This window comes from Myripristis murdjan, chromosome 14 (genome assembly GCF_902150065.1).
Source record: "Myripristis murdjan chromosome 14, fMyrMur1.1, whole genome shotgun sequence".
NCBI lineage: Eukaryota > Metazoa > Chordata > Actinopteri > Holocentriformes > Holocentridae > Myripristis > Myripristis murdjan.
In genome coordinates this window covers 22,445,451-22,465,381 of record NC_043993.1, presented here as the reverse complement: position 1 = coordinate 22,465,381, position 19,931 = coordinate 22,445,451, and the positions used below count along the sequence as shown (strand labels likewise).

The 19,931-nt window shown below is 42.6% G+C and overlaps 1 protein-coding gene across 1 annotated transcript in view; it reads left to right on the top strand.

Moving 5' to 3' along the window:
* LOC115371839 (Down syndrome cell adhesion molecule-like protein 1 homolog) overlaps window positions 1-18,959 on the top strand; it is a 65,611-nt gene extending 46,652 nt beyond the window's left edge. The window contains exons 13-33 of the mRNA XM_030069401.1: window positions 389-485; window positions 673-801; window positions 896-1,063; window positions 1,188-1,258; window positions 2,293-2,533; window positions 3,584-3,730; window positions 4,099-4,254; window positions 6,673-6,812; window positions 9,474-9,627; window positions 10,230-10,347; window positions 10,483-10,646; window positions 11,087-11,185; window positions 11,540-11,728; window positions 12,995-13,282; window positions 13,475-13,630; window positions 13,766-13,796; window positions 13,953-14,071; window positions 14,176-14,328; window positions 15,164-15,364; window positions 15,826-16,137; window positions 16,511-18,959. Coding sequence (XP_029925261.1) covers window positions 389-485; window positions 673-801; window positions 896-1,063; window positions 1,188-1,258; window positions 2,293-2,533; window positions 3,584-3,730; window positions 4,099-4,254; window positions 6,673-6,812; window positions 9,474-9,627; window positions 10,230-10,347; window positions 10,483-10,646; window positions 11,087-11,185; window positions 11,540-11,728; window positions 12,995-13,282; window positions 13,475-13,630; window positions 13,766-13,796; window positions 13,953-14,071; window positions 14,176-14,328; window positions 15,164-15,364; window positions 15,826-16,137; window positions 16,511-16,944 — 3,567 coding nt within the window. The 3' untranslated portion in view covers window positions 16,945-18,959. The remainder of the gene's footprint in view (window positions 1-388; window positions 486-672; window positions 802-895; window positions 1,064-1,187; window positions 1,259-2,292; window positions 2,534-3,583; window positions 3,731-4,098; window positions 4,255-6,672; window positions 6,813-9,473; window positions 9,628-10,229; window positions 10,348-10,482; window positions 10,647-11,086; window positions 11,186-11,539; window positions 11,729-12,994; window positions 13,283-13,474; window positions 13,631-13,765; window positions 13,797-13,952; window positions 14,072-14,175; window positions 14,329-15,163; window positions 15,365-15,825; window positions 16,138-16,510) is intronic.
* Window positions 18,960-19,931: the final 972 nt, after the last annotated feature.

The window sequence follows — 19,931 nt, the reverse complement described above, 5'->3', positions numbered from 1 at the left end:
TAGCTAGCTCGTTAGTTAAACATGTAAAATATCATAAAAATTTTGAAACATGGCTTGAAAATTCTGCCAGCATGGTTGGAATCTTCTTGTTCAGAAACTTTGTTGTTTATTTTTTTAATCAATATTTTAAAACAAGGCAGAAAAGGGCATTTTAAGCCACTAATATGAAGAAAATGACAATTTAAGGTACCTTTTCAAATGCTGTTAATCATTGGAAATAAGATAAGATAAGATTTTAAAACTCAATACTGGATTAAATGATGTGTTTAGAATGGTATTTTTGCAAAAAAAAATTATGCTAGAGGAACTGAGTTGATTGATGATATACTGTATACAGTATTTTGTTGCAAAATTTTGACCTTTGTGTGTTTGTGTTGGTGTTTCCCAGCTGAACCCAGCGGAGCGTGGAGATTCTGTCTTCTTCTCCTGCCACGCTATCAACTCCTATGGAGAAGGTCGAGGGCTCATCCAACTCACGGTGCAAGGTACCTCTACCACACACACACACACACACACACACATACACACACACACACACACACACATTTTCTTTCAAGTTCTAAAGCATTAGGGCTCACAGTACTGAGCCCTAAGCCCCTTTTTCCCATCTCATCTTCTCCTGCACACTTTCTGTCTTCTCTCTCTCTCTCTCTCTCACACACACACACACAGAACCCCCAGATCCCCCTGAGCTGGAAGTGAGGGAGGTGAAAGACAGGAGCATGAACCTGCGCTGGATCCAAAGGTTTGATGGAAACAGCATCATCACCAGCTATGATATTGAGTACAAGAACAAGTCAGGTAAGAATCCAAACTAAAGCCTCCATTACAGCCTGGCAAAATATTATGCCTGAATCACGTCGAAAAATCTCTAATCTTTCCACCTGTGTGACAGACTCCTGGGATCACATGTACACAACCAGGAACATCTCACCCACCAACAACCAGGCCAACATCGTAGAGCTGCACCCAGCCTGTGTCTACAGCATCCGCATGTACTCCTTCAACAAGATCGGCCGCAGCCTGCCCAGCAAAGAGCTTACCATCAGCACTGAGGAAGCACGTAAGTGGATGTTTACTCAAAAATCACAAATCCCTCCCCATTTTCTGTGTCTGTCTCCCTCCTGCTCGTGCTTTTGACTGTAACTACCGACAGTCATGTCTCATTTGACATCCTCTAACCACAGAACCCGACGGGCCACCGATAGATGTCGTCCTCCAGCCAATGACATCTCAGAGCATACGGGTCACGTGGAGGGTAAAAACACTATTGTTGTTACTTTCCTACCGTCTATATCAGACAGTGTCACAGATAATGTGGATTAAGTCAGTAATGATCTGATATTCCATCTGCATCATAAAACAGATCCAGTCCTCATTTCTGATTAGCTGAGTCACAATACAGGTTGCTTTAAAATGTCTGTTAAAACACACACTTCTGACTGCACAACAGTTCATTAAAACTTTATTACTTCATTATGTCAGAAACCATGTCTAGCTACTGTTGAAGAACTATGCTCTTAAATAACTAAACTGCTTGGCCAAAGAATATCATATTGTTATTTTTAATTCATTATCCATTTAAAAAGTTAATGACATCGTCTTCACACTGCTGAAAATCTAATACAAATGCACAGTGACCAACCTTAAGCATGCAAAAGCATAAAAAATAACAGCTACAGACAGCTCATCGTTTAATCATACATACAGTGATGAGGCATTGGTGGGGGTGGTGAAGAAATTTCCAATTACATGTAGACAATAATATCATATTTTATCGTATCCTATTTTACACTATTCCTCATTACATGACAAAATGAACAACAGGGGAGTCACTTAAATTTCACTCATCTTCCTGACCTAATACATAGACCAACCTAGTTCATGAGCCAGGGGTGAAGATCCGTCATTTCATGATCACAGTGGATATCCCAAACCGTTCAGAGTTCAAAAGTAAAACAATGTGTGAACATCAAAAGAAGTAAATAGAGGCAAGAAGGTCAAAACTGCCAGAATCCATAATATAGGCTCTGTTAATATTAATGATGCAACAGAAACAAATAATCAATGAATCTATTATCAGACAATTGATTAAAAATCATGAATTTATTGAACGTATTGAACATGAACAAAGTAGTCTCACATGCAGAATTAGTCACTTGATGCAGTGTCTTACAGTGATTTTAATACAGCTGAGAGGGTTTTTTGGTACCACACATGCCTCCATATTCACTGCCACAGCCATAACATGTAAACTGATAAAATTCATTCTTTTTAATCTATATCTGGCAGGCTCCAAAGAAAGAGTTGCAAAATGGAGTGATCCGGGGCTACCAGATCGGTTACAGAGAAAATGGGCCGGGCAGCAACGGCCAGTACAGTATTGTGGAGATGAAGGCTACGGGGGACAGCGAAGTGTACACCTTGGACAACCTGAAGAAGTTTGCCCAGTATGGAGTGGTGGTCCAGGCCTTCAACAGAGCCGGGACGGGCCCATCCAGCACCGAGATCAATGCCACCACACTGGAAGACGGTAGGAGAGCCAAGAGAGCAGGAGGAGTAGCAGGAGGAAAGAGGAAGTAGAAGAAAGTAGCAGTGAATAAGAGAGTGGGCTGCTGGACTGAGAGTACTTGTGTAGGAGGGAGAAAGAGAGTGAGTGTGGGAGGAAATGAGGGGAAGATGAAACAGACAGAAATGAAAAGATGCTTATGGCATATCTCTTTCATTTGTCAAAAGGAATTGTAAATAGGGTGAAATGCAAGAACAGGATGGAAGAACCATAAATAAAAAGGAGCTAACATACACATACAGACACACATGCCAAACACACACTCAGAATGGTAGAAATGAATTTGCAGCACATCCCCCATTATTCCTTCTACTTTAATTAGCACCCTCATTAGGCTGGTAGAGAGCGAGAGAGGAACAAGGAACCCCATTACTCTCTAAATGTCTGCCCACTCTTCCTCTCTCCCACTTGTTTCCATTCTGCTCCCATTTCTCAGTCTAGTTTTTTCCCTGCAAAAAATAGAGATCTCCTTTTTTTTTTGCAAAGGAAATTCCCCTCTCTCCTTTACACTGCTGATACACAGCAAAACACACAAACCCTCCCTGTCTGTGTGGACAGTAATGATAGTGATAGAGAACCTGATCATGGTAACAATAACAGTGATGGTAATTGTAGAGACAGATAGTCTGAAGCTGTTTCTATAGCTGCAATTACCAAAAAAGAAGAAGACATTGTCTTCCTTACACTTCCTCAACCCCATCCCCCCTCTCATCTGCATTAACCCTTTAAGATCTATCTATAACCCAGTGAACAAGGAGCTATTGAGTGCTAATTTGGGCTTATTAGACCAATCTATTTCAGCAAGGATTGCCAGTGGGGTTGTTGTGTTGATTGCTCATTGTTAACCATCGTCTTGGAGCAGTAAGGTGTCTGTCGTTACAGCAGTAACCAAGGAGATGAAAGTATCTTTGTCAGCTAGAGATTGTTTAACCATCTCAAAACACATATTTTATCTTAGTTAGCTACAACGTGCCTCTGAGTGCAGCACTAACCCTCACCCTGCTCTCTCCTCAGTGCCCAGCGAGCCTCCTCAGAACGTGCGGGCCATCTCGGTGACGTCTGACGAAGCGGTAATCACGTGGGCTGAGCCTCCACGGCTGACGCTGCACGGTGTGCTGAAAGGCTACCGCGTTGTGTTTTGGTCCCTCTTCCCTGATGGAGGTGGGTGCTGTGGGGGCCGGGCCCAGTGGCCAATGCAGAGTAATTATCACCTATCTCATTCTAAATTACACCATATCTCATCCAGAGGCCTCTAAGTCTCTCACTTACTGTTGTGCGTATATGTGTGTATGTGTGTGTCTGCACCTTTCTCATTGTGTACGTCCATCCTGTGTATCGTTGAGTTCATCTGTCTTTGGCCTTCTTTGTTTGTTCAAGGTTTAGGTTTGATGATGTGCAATCAGTATTGGTGGTGAATGGGATGTTGAGTGTGTGTGTGTGTGTTGTTCACCCATCCATTCCCTCTTGTCTGCCAACCAGTTAATCGACAGTCTTTCTCTAAAGCTGTTGTCCCGTTCTCTTCACCCCAGAATGGGGAGAGATGCAAAACATCACAACCACACGTGAGCAGGTGGAGCTGAGAGGGCTGGAGAAGTTCACCAACTACAGCGTTCAGGTGCTGGCCTACACACAGGCTGGGGATGGCGTCCGCAGCAACGTCCTCTACATCCAAACCCGTGAGGACCGTAAGTACACATACACACAAGCAAATATGCACACACAAACAGTTACATTTTATTTGAATTGTGTTCATAAGACCGCCATAACACTGTTATAACCATACCATGAGTGCCATACCATAACAAGAGTATTTATGACTGCTGTCATTAAAGAAACGGTAAGCCCAGTAACAAATGTGTATTTTCATATTTGGTATTATTCTTTAGAATTATCTTCATCATCCACCAAGATTTGAGAATTCCTAAAAGTCAATAACTCAATAATATTGAGTTTTGGGGGGTCTGCTTTTTCTACAGTACTCCATTCCAGCAGGGCTAGGTGGGCTTTAGCCCCCCTTGTAGGGTAACCTGCTGTCCAGCAAAGTGAAAATATCCTGTTTGATGGTTAACTAGTTAACCATTTACAGGTCTTAGTAGTGCTGCAACAATATGTTAAATGTTTTCGTCACTGTTTGCTCTTCAGTTCATTTGTTAAAAACGTTCACTTTGGAGGCTTGTGGTCGTACAGCTAAAGCTAGCAAATTAACGTAATTGACCAAATTACAATTTCAACATTTATACATATTCATTAATATGTTCCTTACATCTATCATGTCACACCAAAAGTTATGTCACTCATTTGAACACAACTTCAAATACATTGTTACCAAAACAATTAACTCACCAGCTTTTTTTCTTCATGCATTCCAAGTATTTCAGCTCAAAAAAGACAAAAAGGTACCATGGCACACACTGATGGGACACTGTTAGCTTTATGGAAGTGAGGGAGGGTAAAGGGAGAAAGGAGATGGGAGGGGGTAGATAAAACAGGGTGTTGGGTGTATCTCAAACCCATGACTAAAGCTCATTTATGCTGGGAAGCTCCATTAGCGGTGCTAATGAGAATTAAGAGGCTTTGGGTACACGGCTCAGGGCTGAGGGAGGGCTGGAGACTCAGGGGGAGAGGAGGGGAGCTCTGTAACCACATATAGCATCCAGGAGCCAGCCATCAGCCCAGGCCTGCAGCCTCTCTAGCAGCCCTCTAGCCACAGGCATAGGGATTAACTCCTGCTGGATTAGAGAGAATTAATTTTGTGCTTACACCATTGGAGGCGGGATTACAGCCCGATCCGTGTCTCCTTAAAGAGAAGGAGGAGGGGCCTGGAGGGTGAGGGGGTTGAGGATGGAGAGGCAGAGGTGATAGCAAAGCCTCTTCTGGGCTGAGGAAGTGGAAGAAGTCACAACAGAAATATAATAGCTACGGGAGGTTCTGTTTTCTGAGCCAGTGTACATAAACTCCTCTGTTAGATGACTGCATATCTGTGTGTTGGGCTAAGTGCATTTGTACTTCCTCTCTCTCTGCAGTACAGTAGTGTGTGCTCATGTCAGTGAGACCCTTCACACAGCGGCATTGTACCTCTTCATCACTACTGGCCCCACTGGCTGCAGAGCAGACTGTGTGTCTGGAGTCCCGGGCAGATTTTGGGCACCAGATGGGACTTAATTCTCCCCCTCCCACTTCCACTCCCACTTTGACATGGGAGGCCCAGTTATGATAATGATGATTCCCTCCTCTAACCCCCCACCCCTCCCTCCCCTCCCACCACTCCCCCAGGAACTGCACCTAATGCTCGGTCTATTGGTCCCTCTCTGCCTCCCTCCCTCCCCTTAAAACCTCCCTGCCTCCCTCCATCCATCCTTTCCATGTTGCTGTTGTTTTATCCCTGCTCATGTAACGTGCAGGATGAGAGAGCCCAAAGAGGATAGGCTGACTGACTGACTGGCTGACTGTCAGGCTGAGTGAGTGGAGCAGGAGGCCCCACATGGGATGAAAAGAGCGACTGGGGGCTGGATTGAGAAAGAGTTGCTTCTTGCACTGTTATAGCTCCCATCTGTGGACCCCAGAGGAGCCCCACTGTCAAGTGTGAGCTATATTTATGGTTGGAGCTGAAAGGCTTGACACCATGAACTCTATACTGTATGGCCAATGTGATAAATGCTTTGTAATATTATTCATTTAGGCTTGCCTCACTGCATAGAATGTAACCAGTTTCCCGTTTTTTTTTTTTTGGTAAACAGTGCCACCATTTTAAACTCTGCTTGAGCCTTTAGCTTGCTTACTGGTAATCAGTGTATTAAGTGGTGTCTAGTGTGAAGCTGAAGTGGCTAGCAGAGGATCAGACACGAGTGTGTAATCTGTTTGCGGGTTTGAGAGTTAAGAGAATGCTGGGTGTCACGGAGTCAGAACTGCTGACCAGAGTCTGAGGGAACATATGTCACCGCTGCCCACCCAAAGGGAGTTCCTCCAAGTCATCCCAGAGCGGCTTAGTGCAGGATAAGACTGGCAATCTGCAAACAAGCCTGCTCACTTTAATAGGCATCCAACGCCCAGCATGCACATGCACGCGCACCAACCCCACTGATGTGTCTATGTGTTTTCTCTAGTTCCTGGTCCACCAGCTGGCATCAAGGCAGTTCCCTCCTCTCCAAGCAGTGTGGTTGTGTCCTGGTTGCCTCCTCACAAACCAAATGGTGTCATCCGCAAGTACACCATCTACTGCTCCAGCCCAGGCTCTGGACAGCCGGTAAGTCCTACCTATGTGGGTGTGCAGCGAAAAGGGCGGGTTGGAAATACTCCAGGTATTTGAGAGGCAAGAAATTAAGGCTCTAATAAGCGAAATTGGCAAAAATGCTGAATACAGTGCCAATTTTAAAGATAATTTATTAGTAACCACCAGTATTCATTGTGCCAGTGTGTGTGTATGTGTATGCGTGTGTGTGTCTGTTCGTGCGTCTCTCTTTCACTGTGTTTGCACCATCGCTTTATTTCCTGCTCTCCCAGATGAACAGATGAGGTTGTCTTGGCAACGTGATGAGACGTAGATATGCAAATGAAGCCGAGAACAAGCTCACACATGCACACTGCCGCATCAGAAGCTCACATGCGTGTGTGTGCGCACACATACACACACAACAAATTTTCTATTTATACACGCATGTACGGCATTTCAGTTGCAGTTAGATCACACACATACACAAACATGCACACCAGCACGCACCAAAAATCTGATATCAGGGAAGAATCTCACTTTCTTATTATTCACAAATACTCCTCCCACTCTGTGCATGAGTACCATGTAAATGAGCACGGGCATGGAGAGGAGAGGGAGAGAGGAAAGGAGGGAGGGAGGGAAAGGGAGGTTGAGAAAGAGAGATAGACACACCGTTAGAGGGAGGGAGAAAGAGAGAGAGGAGGGAAGAGGAAAAGAGAGAAAGAGAGACAGAGCGAGTGAGAGAGAGAGAGAGAGAGAGAGAGAGAGAGAGGCAGCCAGGGAAGGAGGGAGGAGCAGAGGAGGGTATCAGTCACACCGAGATGAGAGTGCTTTTGTTCCTCTTTTCATTATCTCCCTGTATCACTCCCTGGATCACCACAACACTGCCGCTATGCTGGAGGAATGTTCTAACGTTTCCCCCACGTCCCCCCTCCTCCTCCCTCCCTCCATCCTCTCCTCTTCAGCGAGCAAGACAGAGAGGGATGGAGGAAAAGAGGGGAAGGCAAATGGTAAAAGGAAGTGAGGATGAACACTGAGCGATGAACAGATTAAAGAGAGATAGTACGGGTAGTGACATAAGGAAAAAAAATACAGTTTGTGTGTTTGCAGGTATGTGTGTGTGTGTGTGTGTGTTTGAATGCAGGTTTTTACCTGCTTATGTTAAAATTACAATTACAATTCATATTTGGCAGACGCTTTTATCCAAAGTGACGTACATATGAGATTTTACACACCATAAGCAAATATCTGTGCGGGAGAGAACAACGACATCAAGTGCCATAAAGCTCTGGTTCTGGTCCAAAGGACAGAGGTGCTACAAGGCAGTGCAAGGAGGGAATGTAGAGAGTGCATAAAGTTTGTGAAGGAAGGAAGAAAGCATAGAGGCATATTTTTTATTCATATATATATATATATATATATATATATATATATATATATATATATATATATATATAGGGGATTGCACAATCAATTAGGTGAGAAAGTGTTCCCTAAAGAGCTGGGGTTTTAGCCTTCTTTTAAAGATTGAGAGGGACTCTGTGGATCGAATGGAGTTTGGTAAGTCGTTCCACCACCGAGGAACCACAGAACAGAAGAGTCTAGCTGGTGATTTAGGGCCTTGCTGTGCTGGCAGCACCAGGCGCCGCTCCATGGCAGAGCAAAGAGGACAGGAAGGAAGAAGGAAGAGGGAGCCCAGGTAGGTAGGAGCAGTTTTGGTTGCTGCTTTGCAGGCGAGTGTCAAATACCTGAATTTGATGCGAGCAGCAGCTGGGAGCCAGTGGAGGGATATGAACAGTGTATGTAGGATATGAATAGGGACATGAACAGGGATATGAACAGTGTATGCACATATGATTTTATGTCCAGCATGTGTGTGGGGGTAACTTTTTAAAGGTGTGTGTGTATGTCCTCTGCAAGAAAAACCCACAATAACAAACCATTTGATCCAGTCTTAAAATCCTGTTTTTCTTAAACAAGTGGACAATTTGCCCAAGGGGTGAAATAATATCAGTTTTTTTTCTAATGCAAATCAAGTCTTATTTGCCTTATTCCCCCATGTGTCTAGATGCTGACCCTTTTTTCTAGAACATTTCTGACACAGTATTGTAGACAATTATGTCACCCCCACTGGCAGATATTTTTGCTGTCTTTTTATTTACTTATTTATTTATTTGTTATAAATACAAGTCTTGATTTTGACTCTTAAATATAATATAAGACTTGTTTCAACATTTTTTATAGTCTACACTACAAAAGATCTCCATCTCAACTACGCATTTAGTCTCAAATTCAGGCTTATTTCCTTTTAAGAAATCCGGTCTCTGGTGCAGATTCACTTTTTCTTTCTGGTAACATATGTGAATATGTTGAAACAAGGCAGAATAAGGCAGATCAGAACACTGGCATCAAGCAAATAACACTTGGTTTGGGAACATTCTGTTAACAAGTCGATTAGCACTGGAAACACGTGGGATTATCTCAGCCCTCTGTCAAATTTTGTCACTTGTTTTAAAAAACAAAAGCAAAATTTTAACACTGGATATGAGACTTAATGACTTCTTAAGACAGAGATTTGTTGTGGTGCTGTGATACTTTTTCAGCATGACAGGATTACAAGAGCTGGCACCTAGCCTGCTGTGTCACTTTGGTATCATGGATTGCTAACATGACATCGTGTGTCCTCTCTGCCAGGCGCCCAGCGAATATGAAGCCAACCCGGAGATGCTCTTCTACCGCATCACGCACCTCACCCGTGGTAAACAATACCACATCTGGGCCGCAGCCGTGACAACTGCTGGCCGCGGCAACATCAGTGAAAAGGTCACAGTGGAGCCTGCTGGGAAAGGTAAAGTCCTCGAGGCGAACCTGTAGAGGAGGAGAAGGGCAAAGAGATTTGTGTAAAGGTTATTAGGGAGAATGTTCTAAAGACGGTCATGAAACAGCAAGATGATCTCCTTTACAGAGACCACTTTAATCAGTCTTTTTCTCTTTCTCTTTCTTCCTTCACTCTCCCTGCTATTGACTGACAGCTGTAGTATTGATTGAGTACTGGCTATGCTGCAAGACACGCTGTTGTTAATTATGTGGTGATAAACAGGGCCTACCCAATAAACTGACCCTTGGGGAGAGGTATAGGGGCAAAAATCAATAAAAGGGGAAGATCTATGGAGAATAGATAGACTGAAACCAAGAGTTAAGAGGAGGGGCTATGCTAAAACACAATGCTACCGCCCTTTAGTCCCAGAGGGGTGAGGAAAGGCTTTTCACCTCAGGCAAACTCAGCAACTCATTCAGAAACACCAGATATAGGCAGGTAGATATCCTTGGAGAAAAAAAAAATGTGTGGAGAGTGATGCTCATGTTTCTGTGGCTGAAACTGGTTTTGTTTTGACTCAATTTGAGTGTAAAGTAAAATTTAATTCCAATATTTTGCTTCACTGGGTGCAGCTCCAGCAAAAATATTGTCATTTGGGGGTACGGTAACCACACCCTGGATGAAGGAGGTGCGTCTGCCCTGCAGCTCAGTGGGAGAGCCGACACCCACAATCAAATGGACCAAAGACAGGTCAGAGATCATCATACACCACTGACATTTCAGCATCATTTACTTGTTATGTAGAAGGGAGGATAAAAATGACCCTTTGCTAAGTTACTCTTGGAAGAAGGTGATAACGTCTGTAACCTGTCTGTACGTTTTCAGTGAGGACTCTGCCATTCCAGTGACGGCTGACAGTCAGCGGCAGATCTTATCCAATGGCACGCTGGTGCTGCGTTCGGTCAAAGCAGAGGATTCTGGGTACTACACATGCACAGCCACCAACACCCTGGGCTTTGACACCATCATTGTCAACCTTCTCGTCCAGGGTGAGAGGAAAATGGAAGATATGCATTATTTTGATGGACCTGGCAACTCTTGATGAGTGTTGTGTCTGCTTGGTTGTTAAGTTTATTTGTGTGTGTGTGTGTGTGTGTGTGTACCTGGTATTGCTAATGTTGTGGGGACATAAATCTGTTTACACAGTCACGTTGTGGGGACTCACCTCCCTTATGGGGACAAAAAGCAAGTCCAAATAAGGAAAATCATTAATTTTAGGGTGAAGACTTGATTTAAAGCTAAGATAACTTTAGGGTTACGTTAAGGTTAGGGTTAGGGTTAGGCAGGTAGTGGTTAGGGTTAAGGTTAGGATAAGTCTCCAGGAAATGAATGTAAGTCAATGTAATGTCCTCTGAAGTGATGGAAACCAACTTGTGTGTGTGTGTGTGTGTGTGTATGTGTGTGTGTGCATGTGTGTGTGCGCATCCAGTTCCTCCGGACCAGCCTCGTTTGACTGTCTCCACCACCTCCACCTCCTCCATCACCCTGGCCTGGATCCCTGGGGACAACGGGGGAAGCTCCATCAGAGGTGCACTGCATATTCCGGACATGGCCTGATTTTTGGGGAACAGATCTACACGTGCCCACCTGTGTCTTGAAGAATGACCCTTGACATAACTTGACATAACTTTTGTGATTTGATACAATGAAATTACAAATAAAATAAAATTGAATTGAATTGATCCTTAGCCTGCAAGTTATTTGCAGGCCAAGGACAAAATGGACCCTACTGTAGCACTATGTTGCCCTCTGGTGTTCAAAAGATGTAGCAGCAGCAAGATTTGCACCCCTGTTTTGGATTTCTGGGATAATACAGTACAGTGGATGCTAATGTAAAGAATCGTTTGTATTTGATTTAAGACTGTGTTGTGTGATTTTGCAGGTTTTGTACTGCAGTATTCAGTGGACAACACAGAGGAGTGGAGGGATGTGTTCATCAGCTCCAGCGAGCGGTCCTTCAGGTTGGACAACCTGCGCTGTGGGACCTGGTACAAGGTCAAGCTGGCCGCCAAGAACAGCGTGGGCTCAGGGCGCATCAGTGAGATCATCGAGGCTAAAACCCATGGAAGAGGTGAGGGAGCGTAAAAATTATATAGAAATGAGTGGGAGAGGGAACAAGAGATAAGGGGTTAAATTGGTTGTAACACTGGGGTCTCCGGGCAGAGCAAAATCCTAAATTATCATATTTTATTTCAAATGTTAAAATGCTTTAATTCTGCCTCAGATCCCGGCCTTTATGCTACCATTCATATTTAATCTTTCTCTTAAGACAGTTTGCAACTTTGGTTTACTGCCCCTTTACAGACCACATACACTGAGAACTTGAATGCATACATCGTAATGATCATTTTAATTTTACTAATAATTATCATTTTACCTCTAGATCACTAAAACAGTATGTTAATAACTTCACAGGGAGCAAGCTATAACACAGAGAATGTAAAAACTAACAATGACAAGATGTGTAAAATGTAAGGTATATAATATATCAACTCAAAGGAATTGAAAGAAATTCATTTGTGCAGTGGTAACAAATCACACATCAGATAGTCATATAACAATTACATTCATGGTTAAAAATTACAGCTGAAGTACAGATAATTAACTTCAGCTAAAATAATACTGAAGTAAAAGAATCTTTTGTCATTAAAACACATGTAAGGAAATACCGAGATAAAATTTAAGAATATATAGAATATAAGATAGGAAAACGCAAAACTATAAGAGATGCGAAATTAAGTATAGTACATACTGTATACAAAATGGTACATAAATATGTAACGGGAAAATGTTTTTACAACATTACCTGCAGGCTAGTTTGTGCAAACTCAAATGCAAATTCAATTTATGGGGGAGAGAACTCATGGTTTTCCTAAATCATTTTCTCATCATTTTCTTGAAATGAATTAAAGCAAATGATCTTGAGGGAAAGATTTAAAATGGCAGCCACAACATGGTCGCAGAGGGTTGATGTGATATCAGATGAGAGGAGGGCTGTGTCTGTGCATGAAAGCATTCAGAATCAATAATGTACCAAGCTGGCGCATTGATGTTTTTTTTTTTTTTTTTTCAATCTCTGGATGATTTAATTTACATTCCACATTGTGTTTTGGAAATGTTAAAAATTCTCATTACGATCTTGCATTTACAGACTTTCTCATTGTAATTGGGGAAAAACAATCTTAAGTTGCTTTCCAAAGTCAGATCCACAACGTGATAGTATTTCTCCCTGCTTCAAGTTAGTGATACATGAGCAACATCACCAGGCAGTGTGTAATATTGCCTTTAGCAATTTCAGTTGTTTGTATCACCTCCCACCTTGTCTCTTTCTCTGCAGAGCCGGTGTTCAATAAGGACCAGCCGCTGCTCACCCACATCAACTCTACCCATGCAGGGCTCAACCTGCAGGGCTGGACCAGCGGCGGCTGCCCCATCACTGCCTTGATGCTAGACTTCAGGCCCAAGGGAACCTGGGCCTGGCAGAGCCTCAAGGCCAACTCTACCAGCCAGCTTTTCCTCAGCGAGCTGCGTGAAGCCACCTGGTATGAACTCAAAATGAAGGCCTGCAACAGTGCTGGGTGCGGCAATCAGAGCTCCCAGTTCGCCACCACCGACTATGATGGCAGTAAGTGTTGCCTGCTTTCTCTCTGTTTTAGACTCACCCTTGAATTTTTAAACAAAACTCTTAGTTTTTGGCATACCAGAAACCAGTCAAATCTCTCTTTCTTTCAATGTCTGTCCATCGCTCTATTTTTTCCCTTCTGTATGTCAGCTATCTGTTTCTCTTACTGACTTTTTTTCCTTCTTTACTCCCCAGGTACCATCCCTCCCATTAAATCAGCACGAGGGGAAGGGGATGACGTGAAAAAGTTATTCTCCATTGGTTCCCCTGTCATCCTGGTCACTCTGGGCGTCGCCTTGCTCTTCATTATCCGCAAGAAGCGCAAGGAGAAGAGGCTTAAGCGACTTAGAGGTGAGAGAAAGGGAAAGCAATAAGCCCGCGATCAGCATTACACTGTGATGGATGGATGTAACGTGTTGTGACAGCTTAAAACGATTATGTTCACAACCCTCTGTAATCTAATTAACCCATTTGTGTACCCTGCAGATGCTAAGAGCCTTGCTGAGATGCTTATCAGGTGAGAACCAGTTTTTGTGGATGTTTTCAGTTTTTATAGCTATAGCTTAGACTACCTGAAAGGAATTAACAGATAAAGGCAAGTTGTTAAGTTCAAATAAGTCCATTTAATAACCTCATCTGGCCGTCTCTGTGTCATTTGCTTGTGTGTGTGCAGTAAGAACAATCGCAGTATGGACACTCCTGTGAAGGGACCGCCTCAAGGCCCAAGGCTCCATATTGACATCCCACGTGTTCAGCTGCTTATCGAGGACAAGGAGGGCATCAAACAGATTGGTCTGTAATTAATATCATTTTTCATTATAATGTTCTAGGATATTACCCAATTCAGGGCATTTTTGTCTCACGATTTTGTTTTCCTGGCTGTTTTTCTGCCACAGGCGAGGACAAGGCAGCAGTGCCAGTGACAGACACGGAGTTCAGCCAATCAGTGAACCCGCAGAACTTCTGCACAGGAGTCTCTCTGCACCACCAAGCCCTCATCCAGAATTCAGGGCCTTTGATTGACATGTCAGACATCCGCCCAGGCACTAGTACGTTTTTTCTTTTCTTTCTTGTTTCGAATAAAGATTTTATATGTAACACTGATTAGGTGTGCAACATTTTTTTTTTTTTTTTTGCATTATATGATGCTTATAAATTCTGCTGATTCAAAACAATTGATCTGCTAAAAGAAAGAATTGCTCTGACTTCAACCTGAATCAGTATAAAATGTTTTCAATTAACTCATTCCTAATTCTTTAAAATAAAAAAAGACCTAATGTTGTGATGATCAAACAGAATATTCTAATTTGCACTTTTTTATAGAATAAATAATGTCAAAGAAACTCTGTTGTCAGCTTTTAACATTTCAGAAGAAAAAGGATCATCCCGCATTATTGCACATTTATTAAGTGCGTATACATTTTTTGCTAAAAGAATTGAATTGAATTGTTGACTCAAATTGTAGTTTACAAATTTAAATCGAACTAGAATTCAAATTTCAAGTTCAAGTTCAGGTTTATTCAAAGTCCAGTATCACTGTTTACAGTCTCAAAGGGCTTTACATGCCCACAAGTTTACTACAAATAAAATAGGACAACACCCCCAGACTTAATCCTCATAGTGGGCAAGAAAAAACTCCCCAATAAGCCAGCTGTGACAGGGAAACAATGGAGGAAATCTTGAGGAGACCCCTTCCTGGCCAGACAGGTGTGAAATAGGTGCCAGCCCAGTGAGCAAAATACAAACATTGAACTGAAACATTAAAGAGGATCAAAGGTTTGAAGACTGGAACTGAATCTTCACATTTGTTCTGCAGCTGAAATGTTTGAAACAGTAATTAAACAGGCTAGATTTCCATTCTCTGATCATTCTGGTCTGTCTCAGATCCTGTGTCCAGGAAGAGTATAAAGTCAGCCCACAGCTCCAGGAACCGATACTCCAGCCAGTGGACCCTAAGCCGACCGGGTCAGAGCCAGTCCACAGTCTCAGCACGAACTCTGACCTCAGACTGGCGGACCATGGGTTCTCATGGCATCACCGCCACGGAGAGTGACAGCTACAGTGCCAGCCTGTCCCAGGACACAGGTGGGTACAGTACTGAGACAATGGCAGTGCTATTGTATGTGACCACTATTATGACTAATAGCCAACTATTAGTAACTAACAAACCACTAAAAAATGACATACCCCTACAATTAGACAAATAAATTACTGGGTGAATGCAGTCTTCTAAACATGACTTTTCATTTCATGATACAGTTTGCAATGTTTCATTTCACGTTTACTGCAAGGCTAGGTCATTTTCAACCTTTTTGACTTTTCTAAGCCAAAGTCATTTATTGTTTTAGAAGTAAAAAGCATTTACTGCTCCATAAGTAGTCAGTGAAATTATTATATGCACCCACCCGTTAAAGTTGAAACCCTTGCTCCAACCTTCTGAAATACTTTCAGATAAGACATAACGGCTGAGGCAAGAATACAGAGAATTACAATAGTACTTACCTTTGCTGATTTAGTTATCAAAAACGTATTCATTTGTCTTCCAGATAAGGGCCGCAACAGCATGGTGTCAACAGAGAGCGCTTCGTCCACCTACGAGGAGCTGGCCAGAGCCTATGAACACGCCAAGCTGGAGGAGCACCTGCAGCACGCCAAGTTCACCATTACAGAGTGTTTCATCTCTGACAGCTCATCCGACCAGATGACCACAGGCACCAACGACCCCGCAGACAGCATGACCTCCCTCAGCACGCCGTCTGAACCGGGCATTTGCCGCTTCACTGCTTCACCACCCAAACCGCAGGACTACGATCGCGGTAAAAATGTGGCTGTGCCCATTCCCCACCGCGCTAACAAAAGTAAGTATGAAGGGACCGGGGTCAGGGTCATTCTTGAAGTGATAATCCACAGTGTTTAACACTCAGAGTGAACACTGACACAACATTTCTGTAGACTGTAGATTCTTAAATATCTTCTGCCTGTAGACAATTTCCCCCTGCAAACAAGGATCCCTCATAGGCTTTTAGAGCATGTAGAGCATCAATTTAGAGCATCAATGGTGATATGGTATGAAGATAGAGTGGAACAAAACATTTACTAGCCAATGATTTACTAAATTGAAAGGTTGCAGCGCTTTTAAGCATGTTAAATGACTGAAATGTCTGCTTTAGTTTGAAATGACTACATTGCATGTCTCTGATCTTTTCCCAACTATTCTATTGCCATTACCAGGTGAATTCTGCAACCTTCCCCTCTACATGAAGTCGGATCCATTTTTCCGCAAGCAAGGAGAGCTGCATGACCCGTGCCCGGCTGTGCCACCACGGGAAGCTTCGATCCGCAGCCTGGCACAAAGGGCCTACCACACCCAGGGCCGCCACATGACTCTAGACCCTGCCAAGCAGCAGGCCCTGACGCTGGGCCACTCTGGGCTGGGCAGCCTGGGTGTGAGCTCGGGCACCGCCACTCTGCCCCAAAGGACTCTCACCATGCCCAGCTCCAACGCTGCAGCGACAGCTTCCACTTCCAGCACGAGCAGCAACCCTACCAACAGCAACAAGGTGGGGGGCTCCAGAGACTCGCTGCTCGAGAACAGCTCCTCTGCTCTTGGGAGACTGCAGAAACAGAGTGTGGGGGCCTACTCCAAGTCCTACACGTTGGTGTAGTCTGTTCTGCTGCACAGGCTTGCACTACTGTCCCACTCCTCAGCCAGCCCCACTCTGGTATTCTTCAGTCTGGGCCAGAAAGGGCATGCAAGCATCTTTCTTTAGACCCAACTAATGGCTAACTGCCCAGCGTCCTGTCTAGTCCTCCTCTGGATAGGTGTTGTCCCAGACAGAGACCTAGCTAACCCTCCTGTTTCATGCTCACCTGGGACTCGATACAAGAACTACTAACTCCAACTAACAGTTCCAGCCGGCTGGTGCTCAGCTCCACTCACTTCTTGTGGGAGTTACACAGAGAAAAAAAAAAACAGGAGGCTATTCTGTAGTCATTTGGAAATATAGACTACTACTGACGGGCTAAAAGCTCTGTGCTTTTGATGATGAAGACTACAATAGCCAGTATGAAGCTGGATGGCCATGCTCCCTCTCATACGCACACACATACTGTCCTCCATAGTTTGAGTATTATGTCAATTTGCAGGACTACTGTACCAATTAAGTTCCCTATTCTTATCTCACCCTCTACATGTTTCTTAATGTCCCGTCTAACTACTGGCAGGTTTATACTTACTGGTGATTTCAAAAAGAAGGATTCAGGTTCACCTCTGAGGAACTTTAAACTCAAATTTCTACCACGTTACTCACACATCTCTCTTCCCTTCCAACTGAACAGTGCCCAACAGCTTTTTGACCGAATCATGACAACCCAAATGACCCATCTATGATTTCTCGCAATACAAATAGAGAATATTTGGTATTATAAAGAATTTACATATATATTTCTATGTAGGTATATTATTGACATTTAAGTGAAATTATGACAAAGTATAAATTGTATGTACTACAATAGTGTCGTAGTATATACAACAGTTTTAATGTTAATGTCGAATTTAAGAACGAGACAATCGCTCAATCATGTAAAGAGAAATTAGAGGTTGGACTAAAGAAGGAGAAAGTGTAGTATATATAGGGGATGTTCTGTATGTTACTGTATGTAGACTGGGTGTGGGAAAAGCACTTCATTCCTGTGCAGACAGGAAGTGCCCATCACCAAGCCCCGTCTTCAGATGGGAAAAAAACAAGATTGGTTACTTAGTTTTAATTTCACTTCCTGTTAAGACAGACTGACTGAACAGACCATAACCACACTCGCTTTAAATAAGCAGACCAACAGCTCTGTGGTCTGGCCTGCTGAGGATCAACAACGAGTCTGCAACACCTGATTCCCTTTATGTCTTTGGTTGATGCCATCATGACACAAAGGTTCACTTATATAAGCTGCTCATGTGGCTCTATTTATAAAGATTTAACCTCTTTGCCCTGAATTAGTTTGTCATGAGGCTGTCAGTGGTCAGTAAATGCAATTATATCCAGAAACCAAATCGATTTCACAGAGGACTGAGGTGTTTATGACTTTTCCTTCTGGCTGTTGACTGAGCCACTTATCTATGGTTCACTTTTTGCTTGCACCATTTTGCATTCCCATATGAGTTTTTATGTCGGGGTGTGTGGAAAATGGCTGCTGCAAAATGGCCACAGATTTGAGTTACTATATCAAGGCGTCTGTTTATGGCATAGATGACAGAGACAGACAAGAGTGCTCAGTCACAGATACAGTAACGCATCCTACCAACCTCTCAGTCAGACTCGGTGTCACTTAGCCGACCTTTATACAAATGGACAACTACTGTAGCTGAAGAGTCCCAGTCATGTGAATGAAGTCAGATAATCTACCGAAGCTGAGAGTTTATTATTTGTCAGGGAGTTCAGTTTGAAAAGTATATAATGTGCACTCAATTGAGAACTTTGTCGTTGCCCTGTCTTAAGTACTGTACATGTCCCACTTTCTCCATCTTCATACCCCTCCATTATGCGCTATTGTACATTAACACAAGAACATACTGGAATGTCTTTTAAAGCATCTCCATGATAGTGTTTTGTGGTTTATCTTTATTTATTTCTTCATTTGCTTGTTTGTCTATTTATTAATTTATTTATTGGCAGGTGTATTTGTTGGTCTGCACATTTTGTTTTATTTTATTTTATTTTATTATTATTATTTTATTTTATTTTTTTTACTTTTTTTTTTTTTTTCCAAAAAAATGTTGGTTCCAGAGGCCAAACAGTACTAAGGTATCTGGCCTGTGGTTAAGGCCAGCTCAGCCAAGTGAAATCAGGGACTTGTAGCTCTTTTGGTCACACAAACTGCTATTGTGTATATATATATACTGGACTGGGTCAGGTAAACCTGAAGCTTTCAGACTCCCGTCCTTTTCTCCCTCTTCAAATTGATGAAAGTAAAAATTCACTACCCTAAACATACTGGACCCATCATCTCTACCTTTGTCAGTGTTGTTTATAGATTAAGTCTTGTACATAAACACAGTTTTGTATGAAGAGCTATTTTCGTCAGAATAAACCAGGGGACACATCAGGGTTGAATGCCCCAGTTTCAAAATTGAAATGGTATCAATAAGGAAAAAAAAAGAATTACTTCTGAAATGGGCAAAAAATGCATTTTTCTTTCCCTTTATGTTTTTGATACTAATTTGTTGAATTTTTATTCTTTTTTAAAAGTCTTTTGATGTTGTCATTTGTCCTATTTACTTTTTTTAATATCATTATTTTGTATTTTGTCCATCCTCAAAAAAAGTCATTGCATGCTTGCTAAAAGGGAAAAATTGAAGGAAAAATGTATGAAAATTAAAAATTAAAAAAAAAAAATGCTGAGGGAATCCCAAACATTTCTTTGAGTTGCTTGTTATAGCAATTGCTTGTGTTCAAAAGTACATTTTCTATGAAAAGACAACAAAAACGAACAAAAAAAGAACATTCTAACACCTTGTGCAATAAAGCTATCTTTCATACATCATGGCTTCTTTCATTCTCAACGGACATATTGGCATAACATCTGAAAAGGTTAAACTGACATTTACACTGAGCTACCTGATAGTCAGCAGTTTCAGGGCACACCAGATGGAAATGTG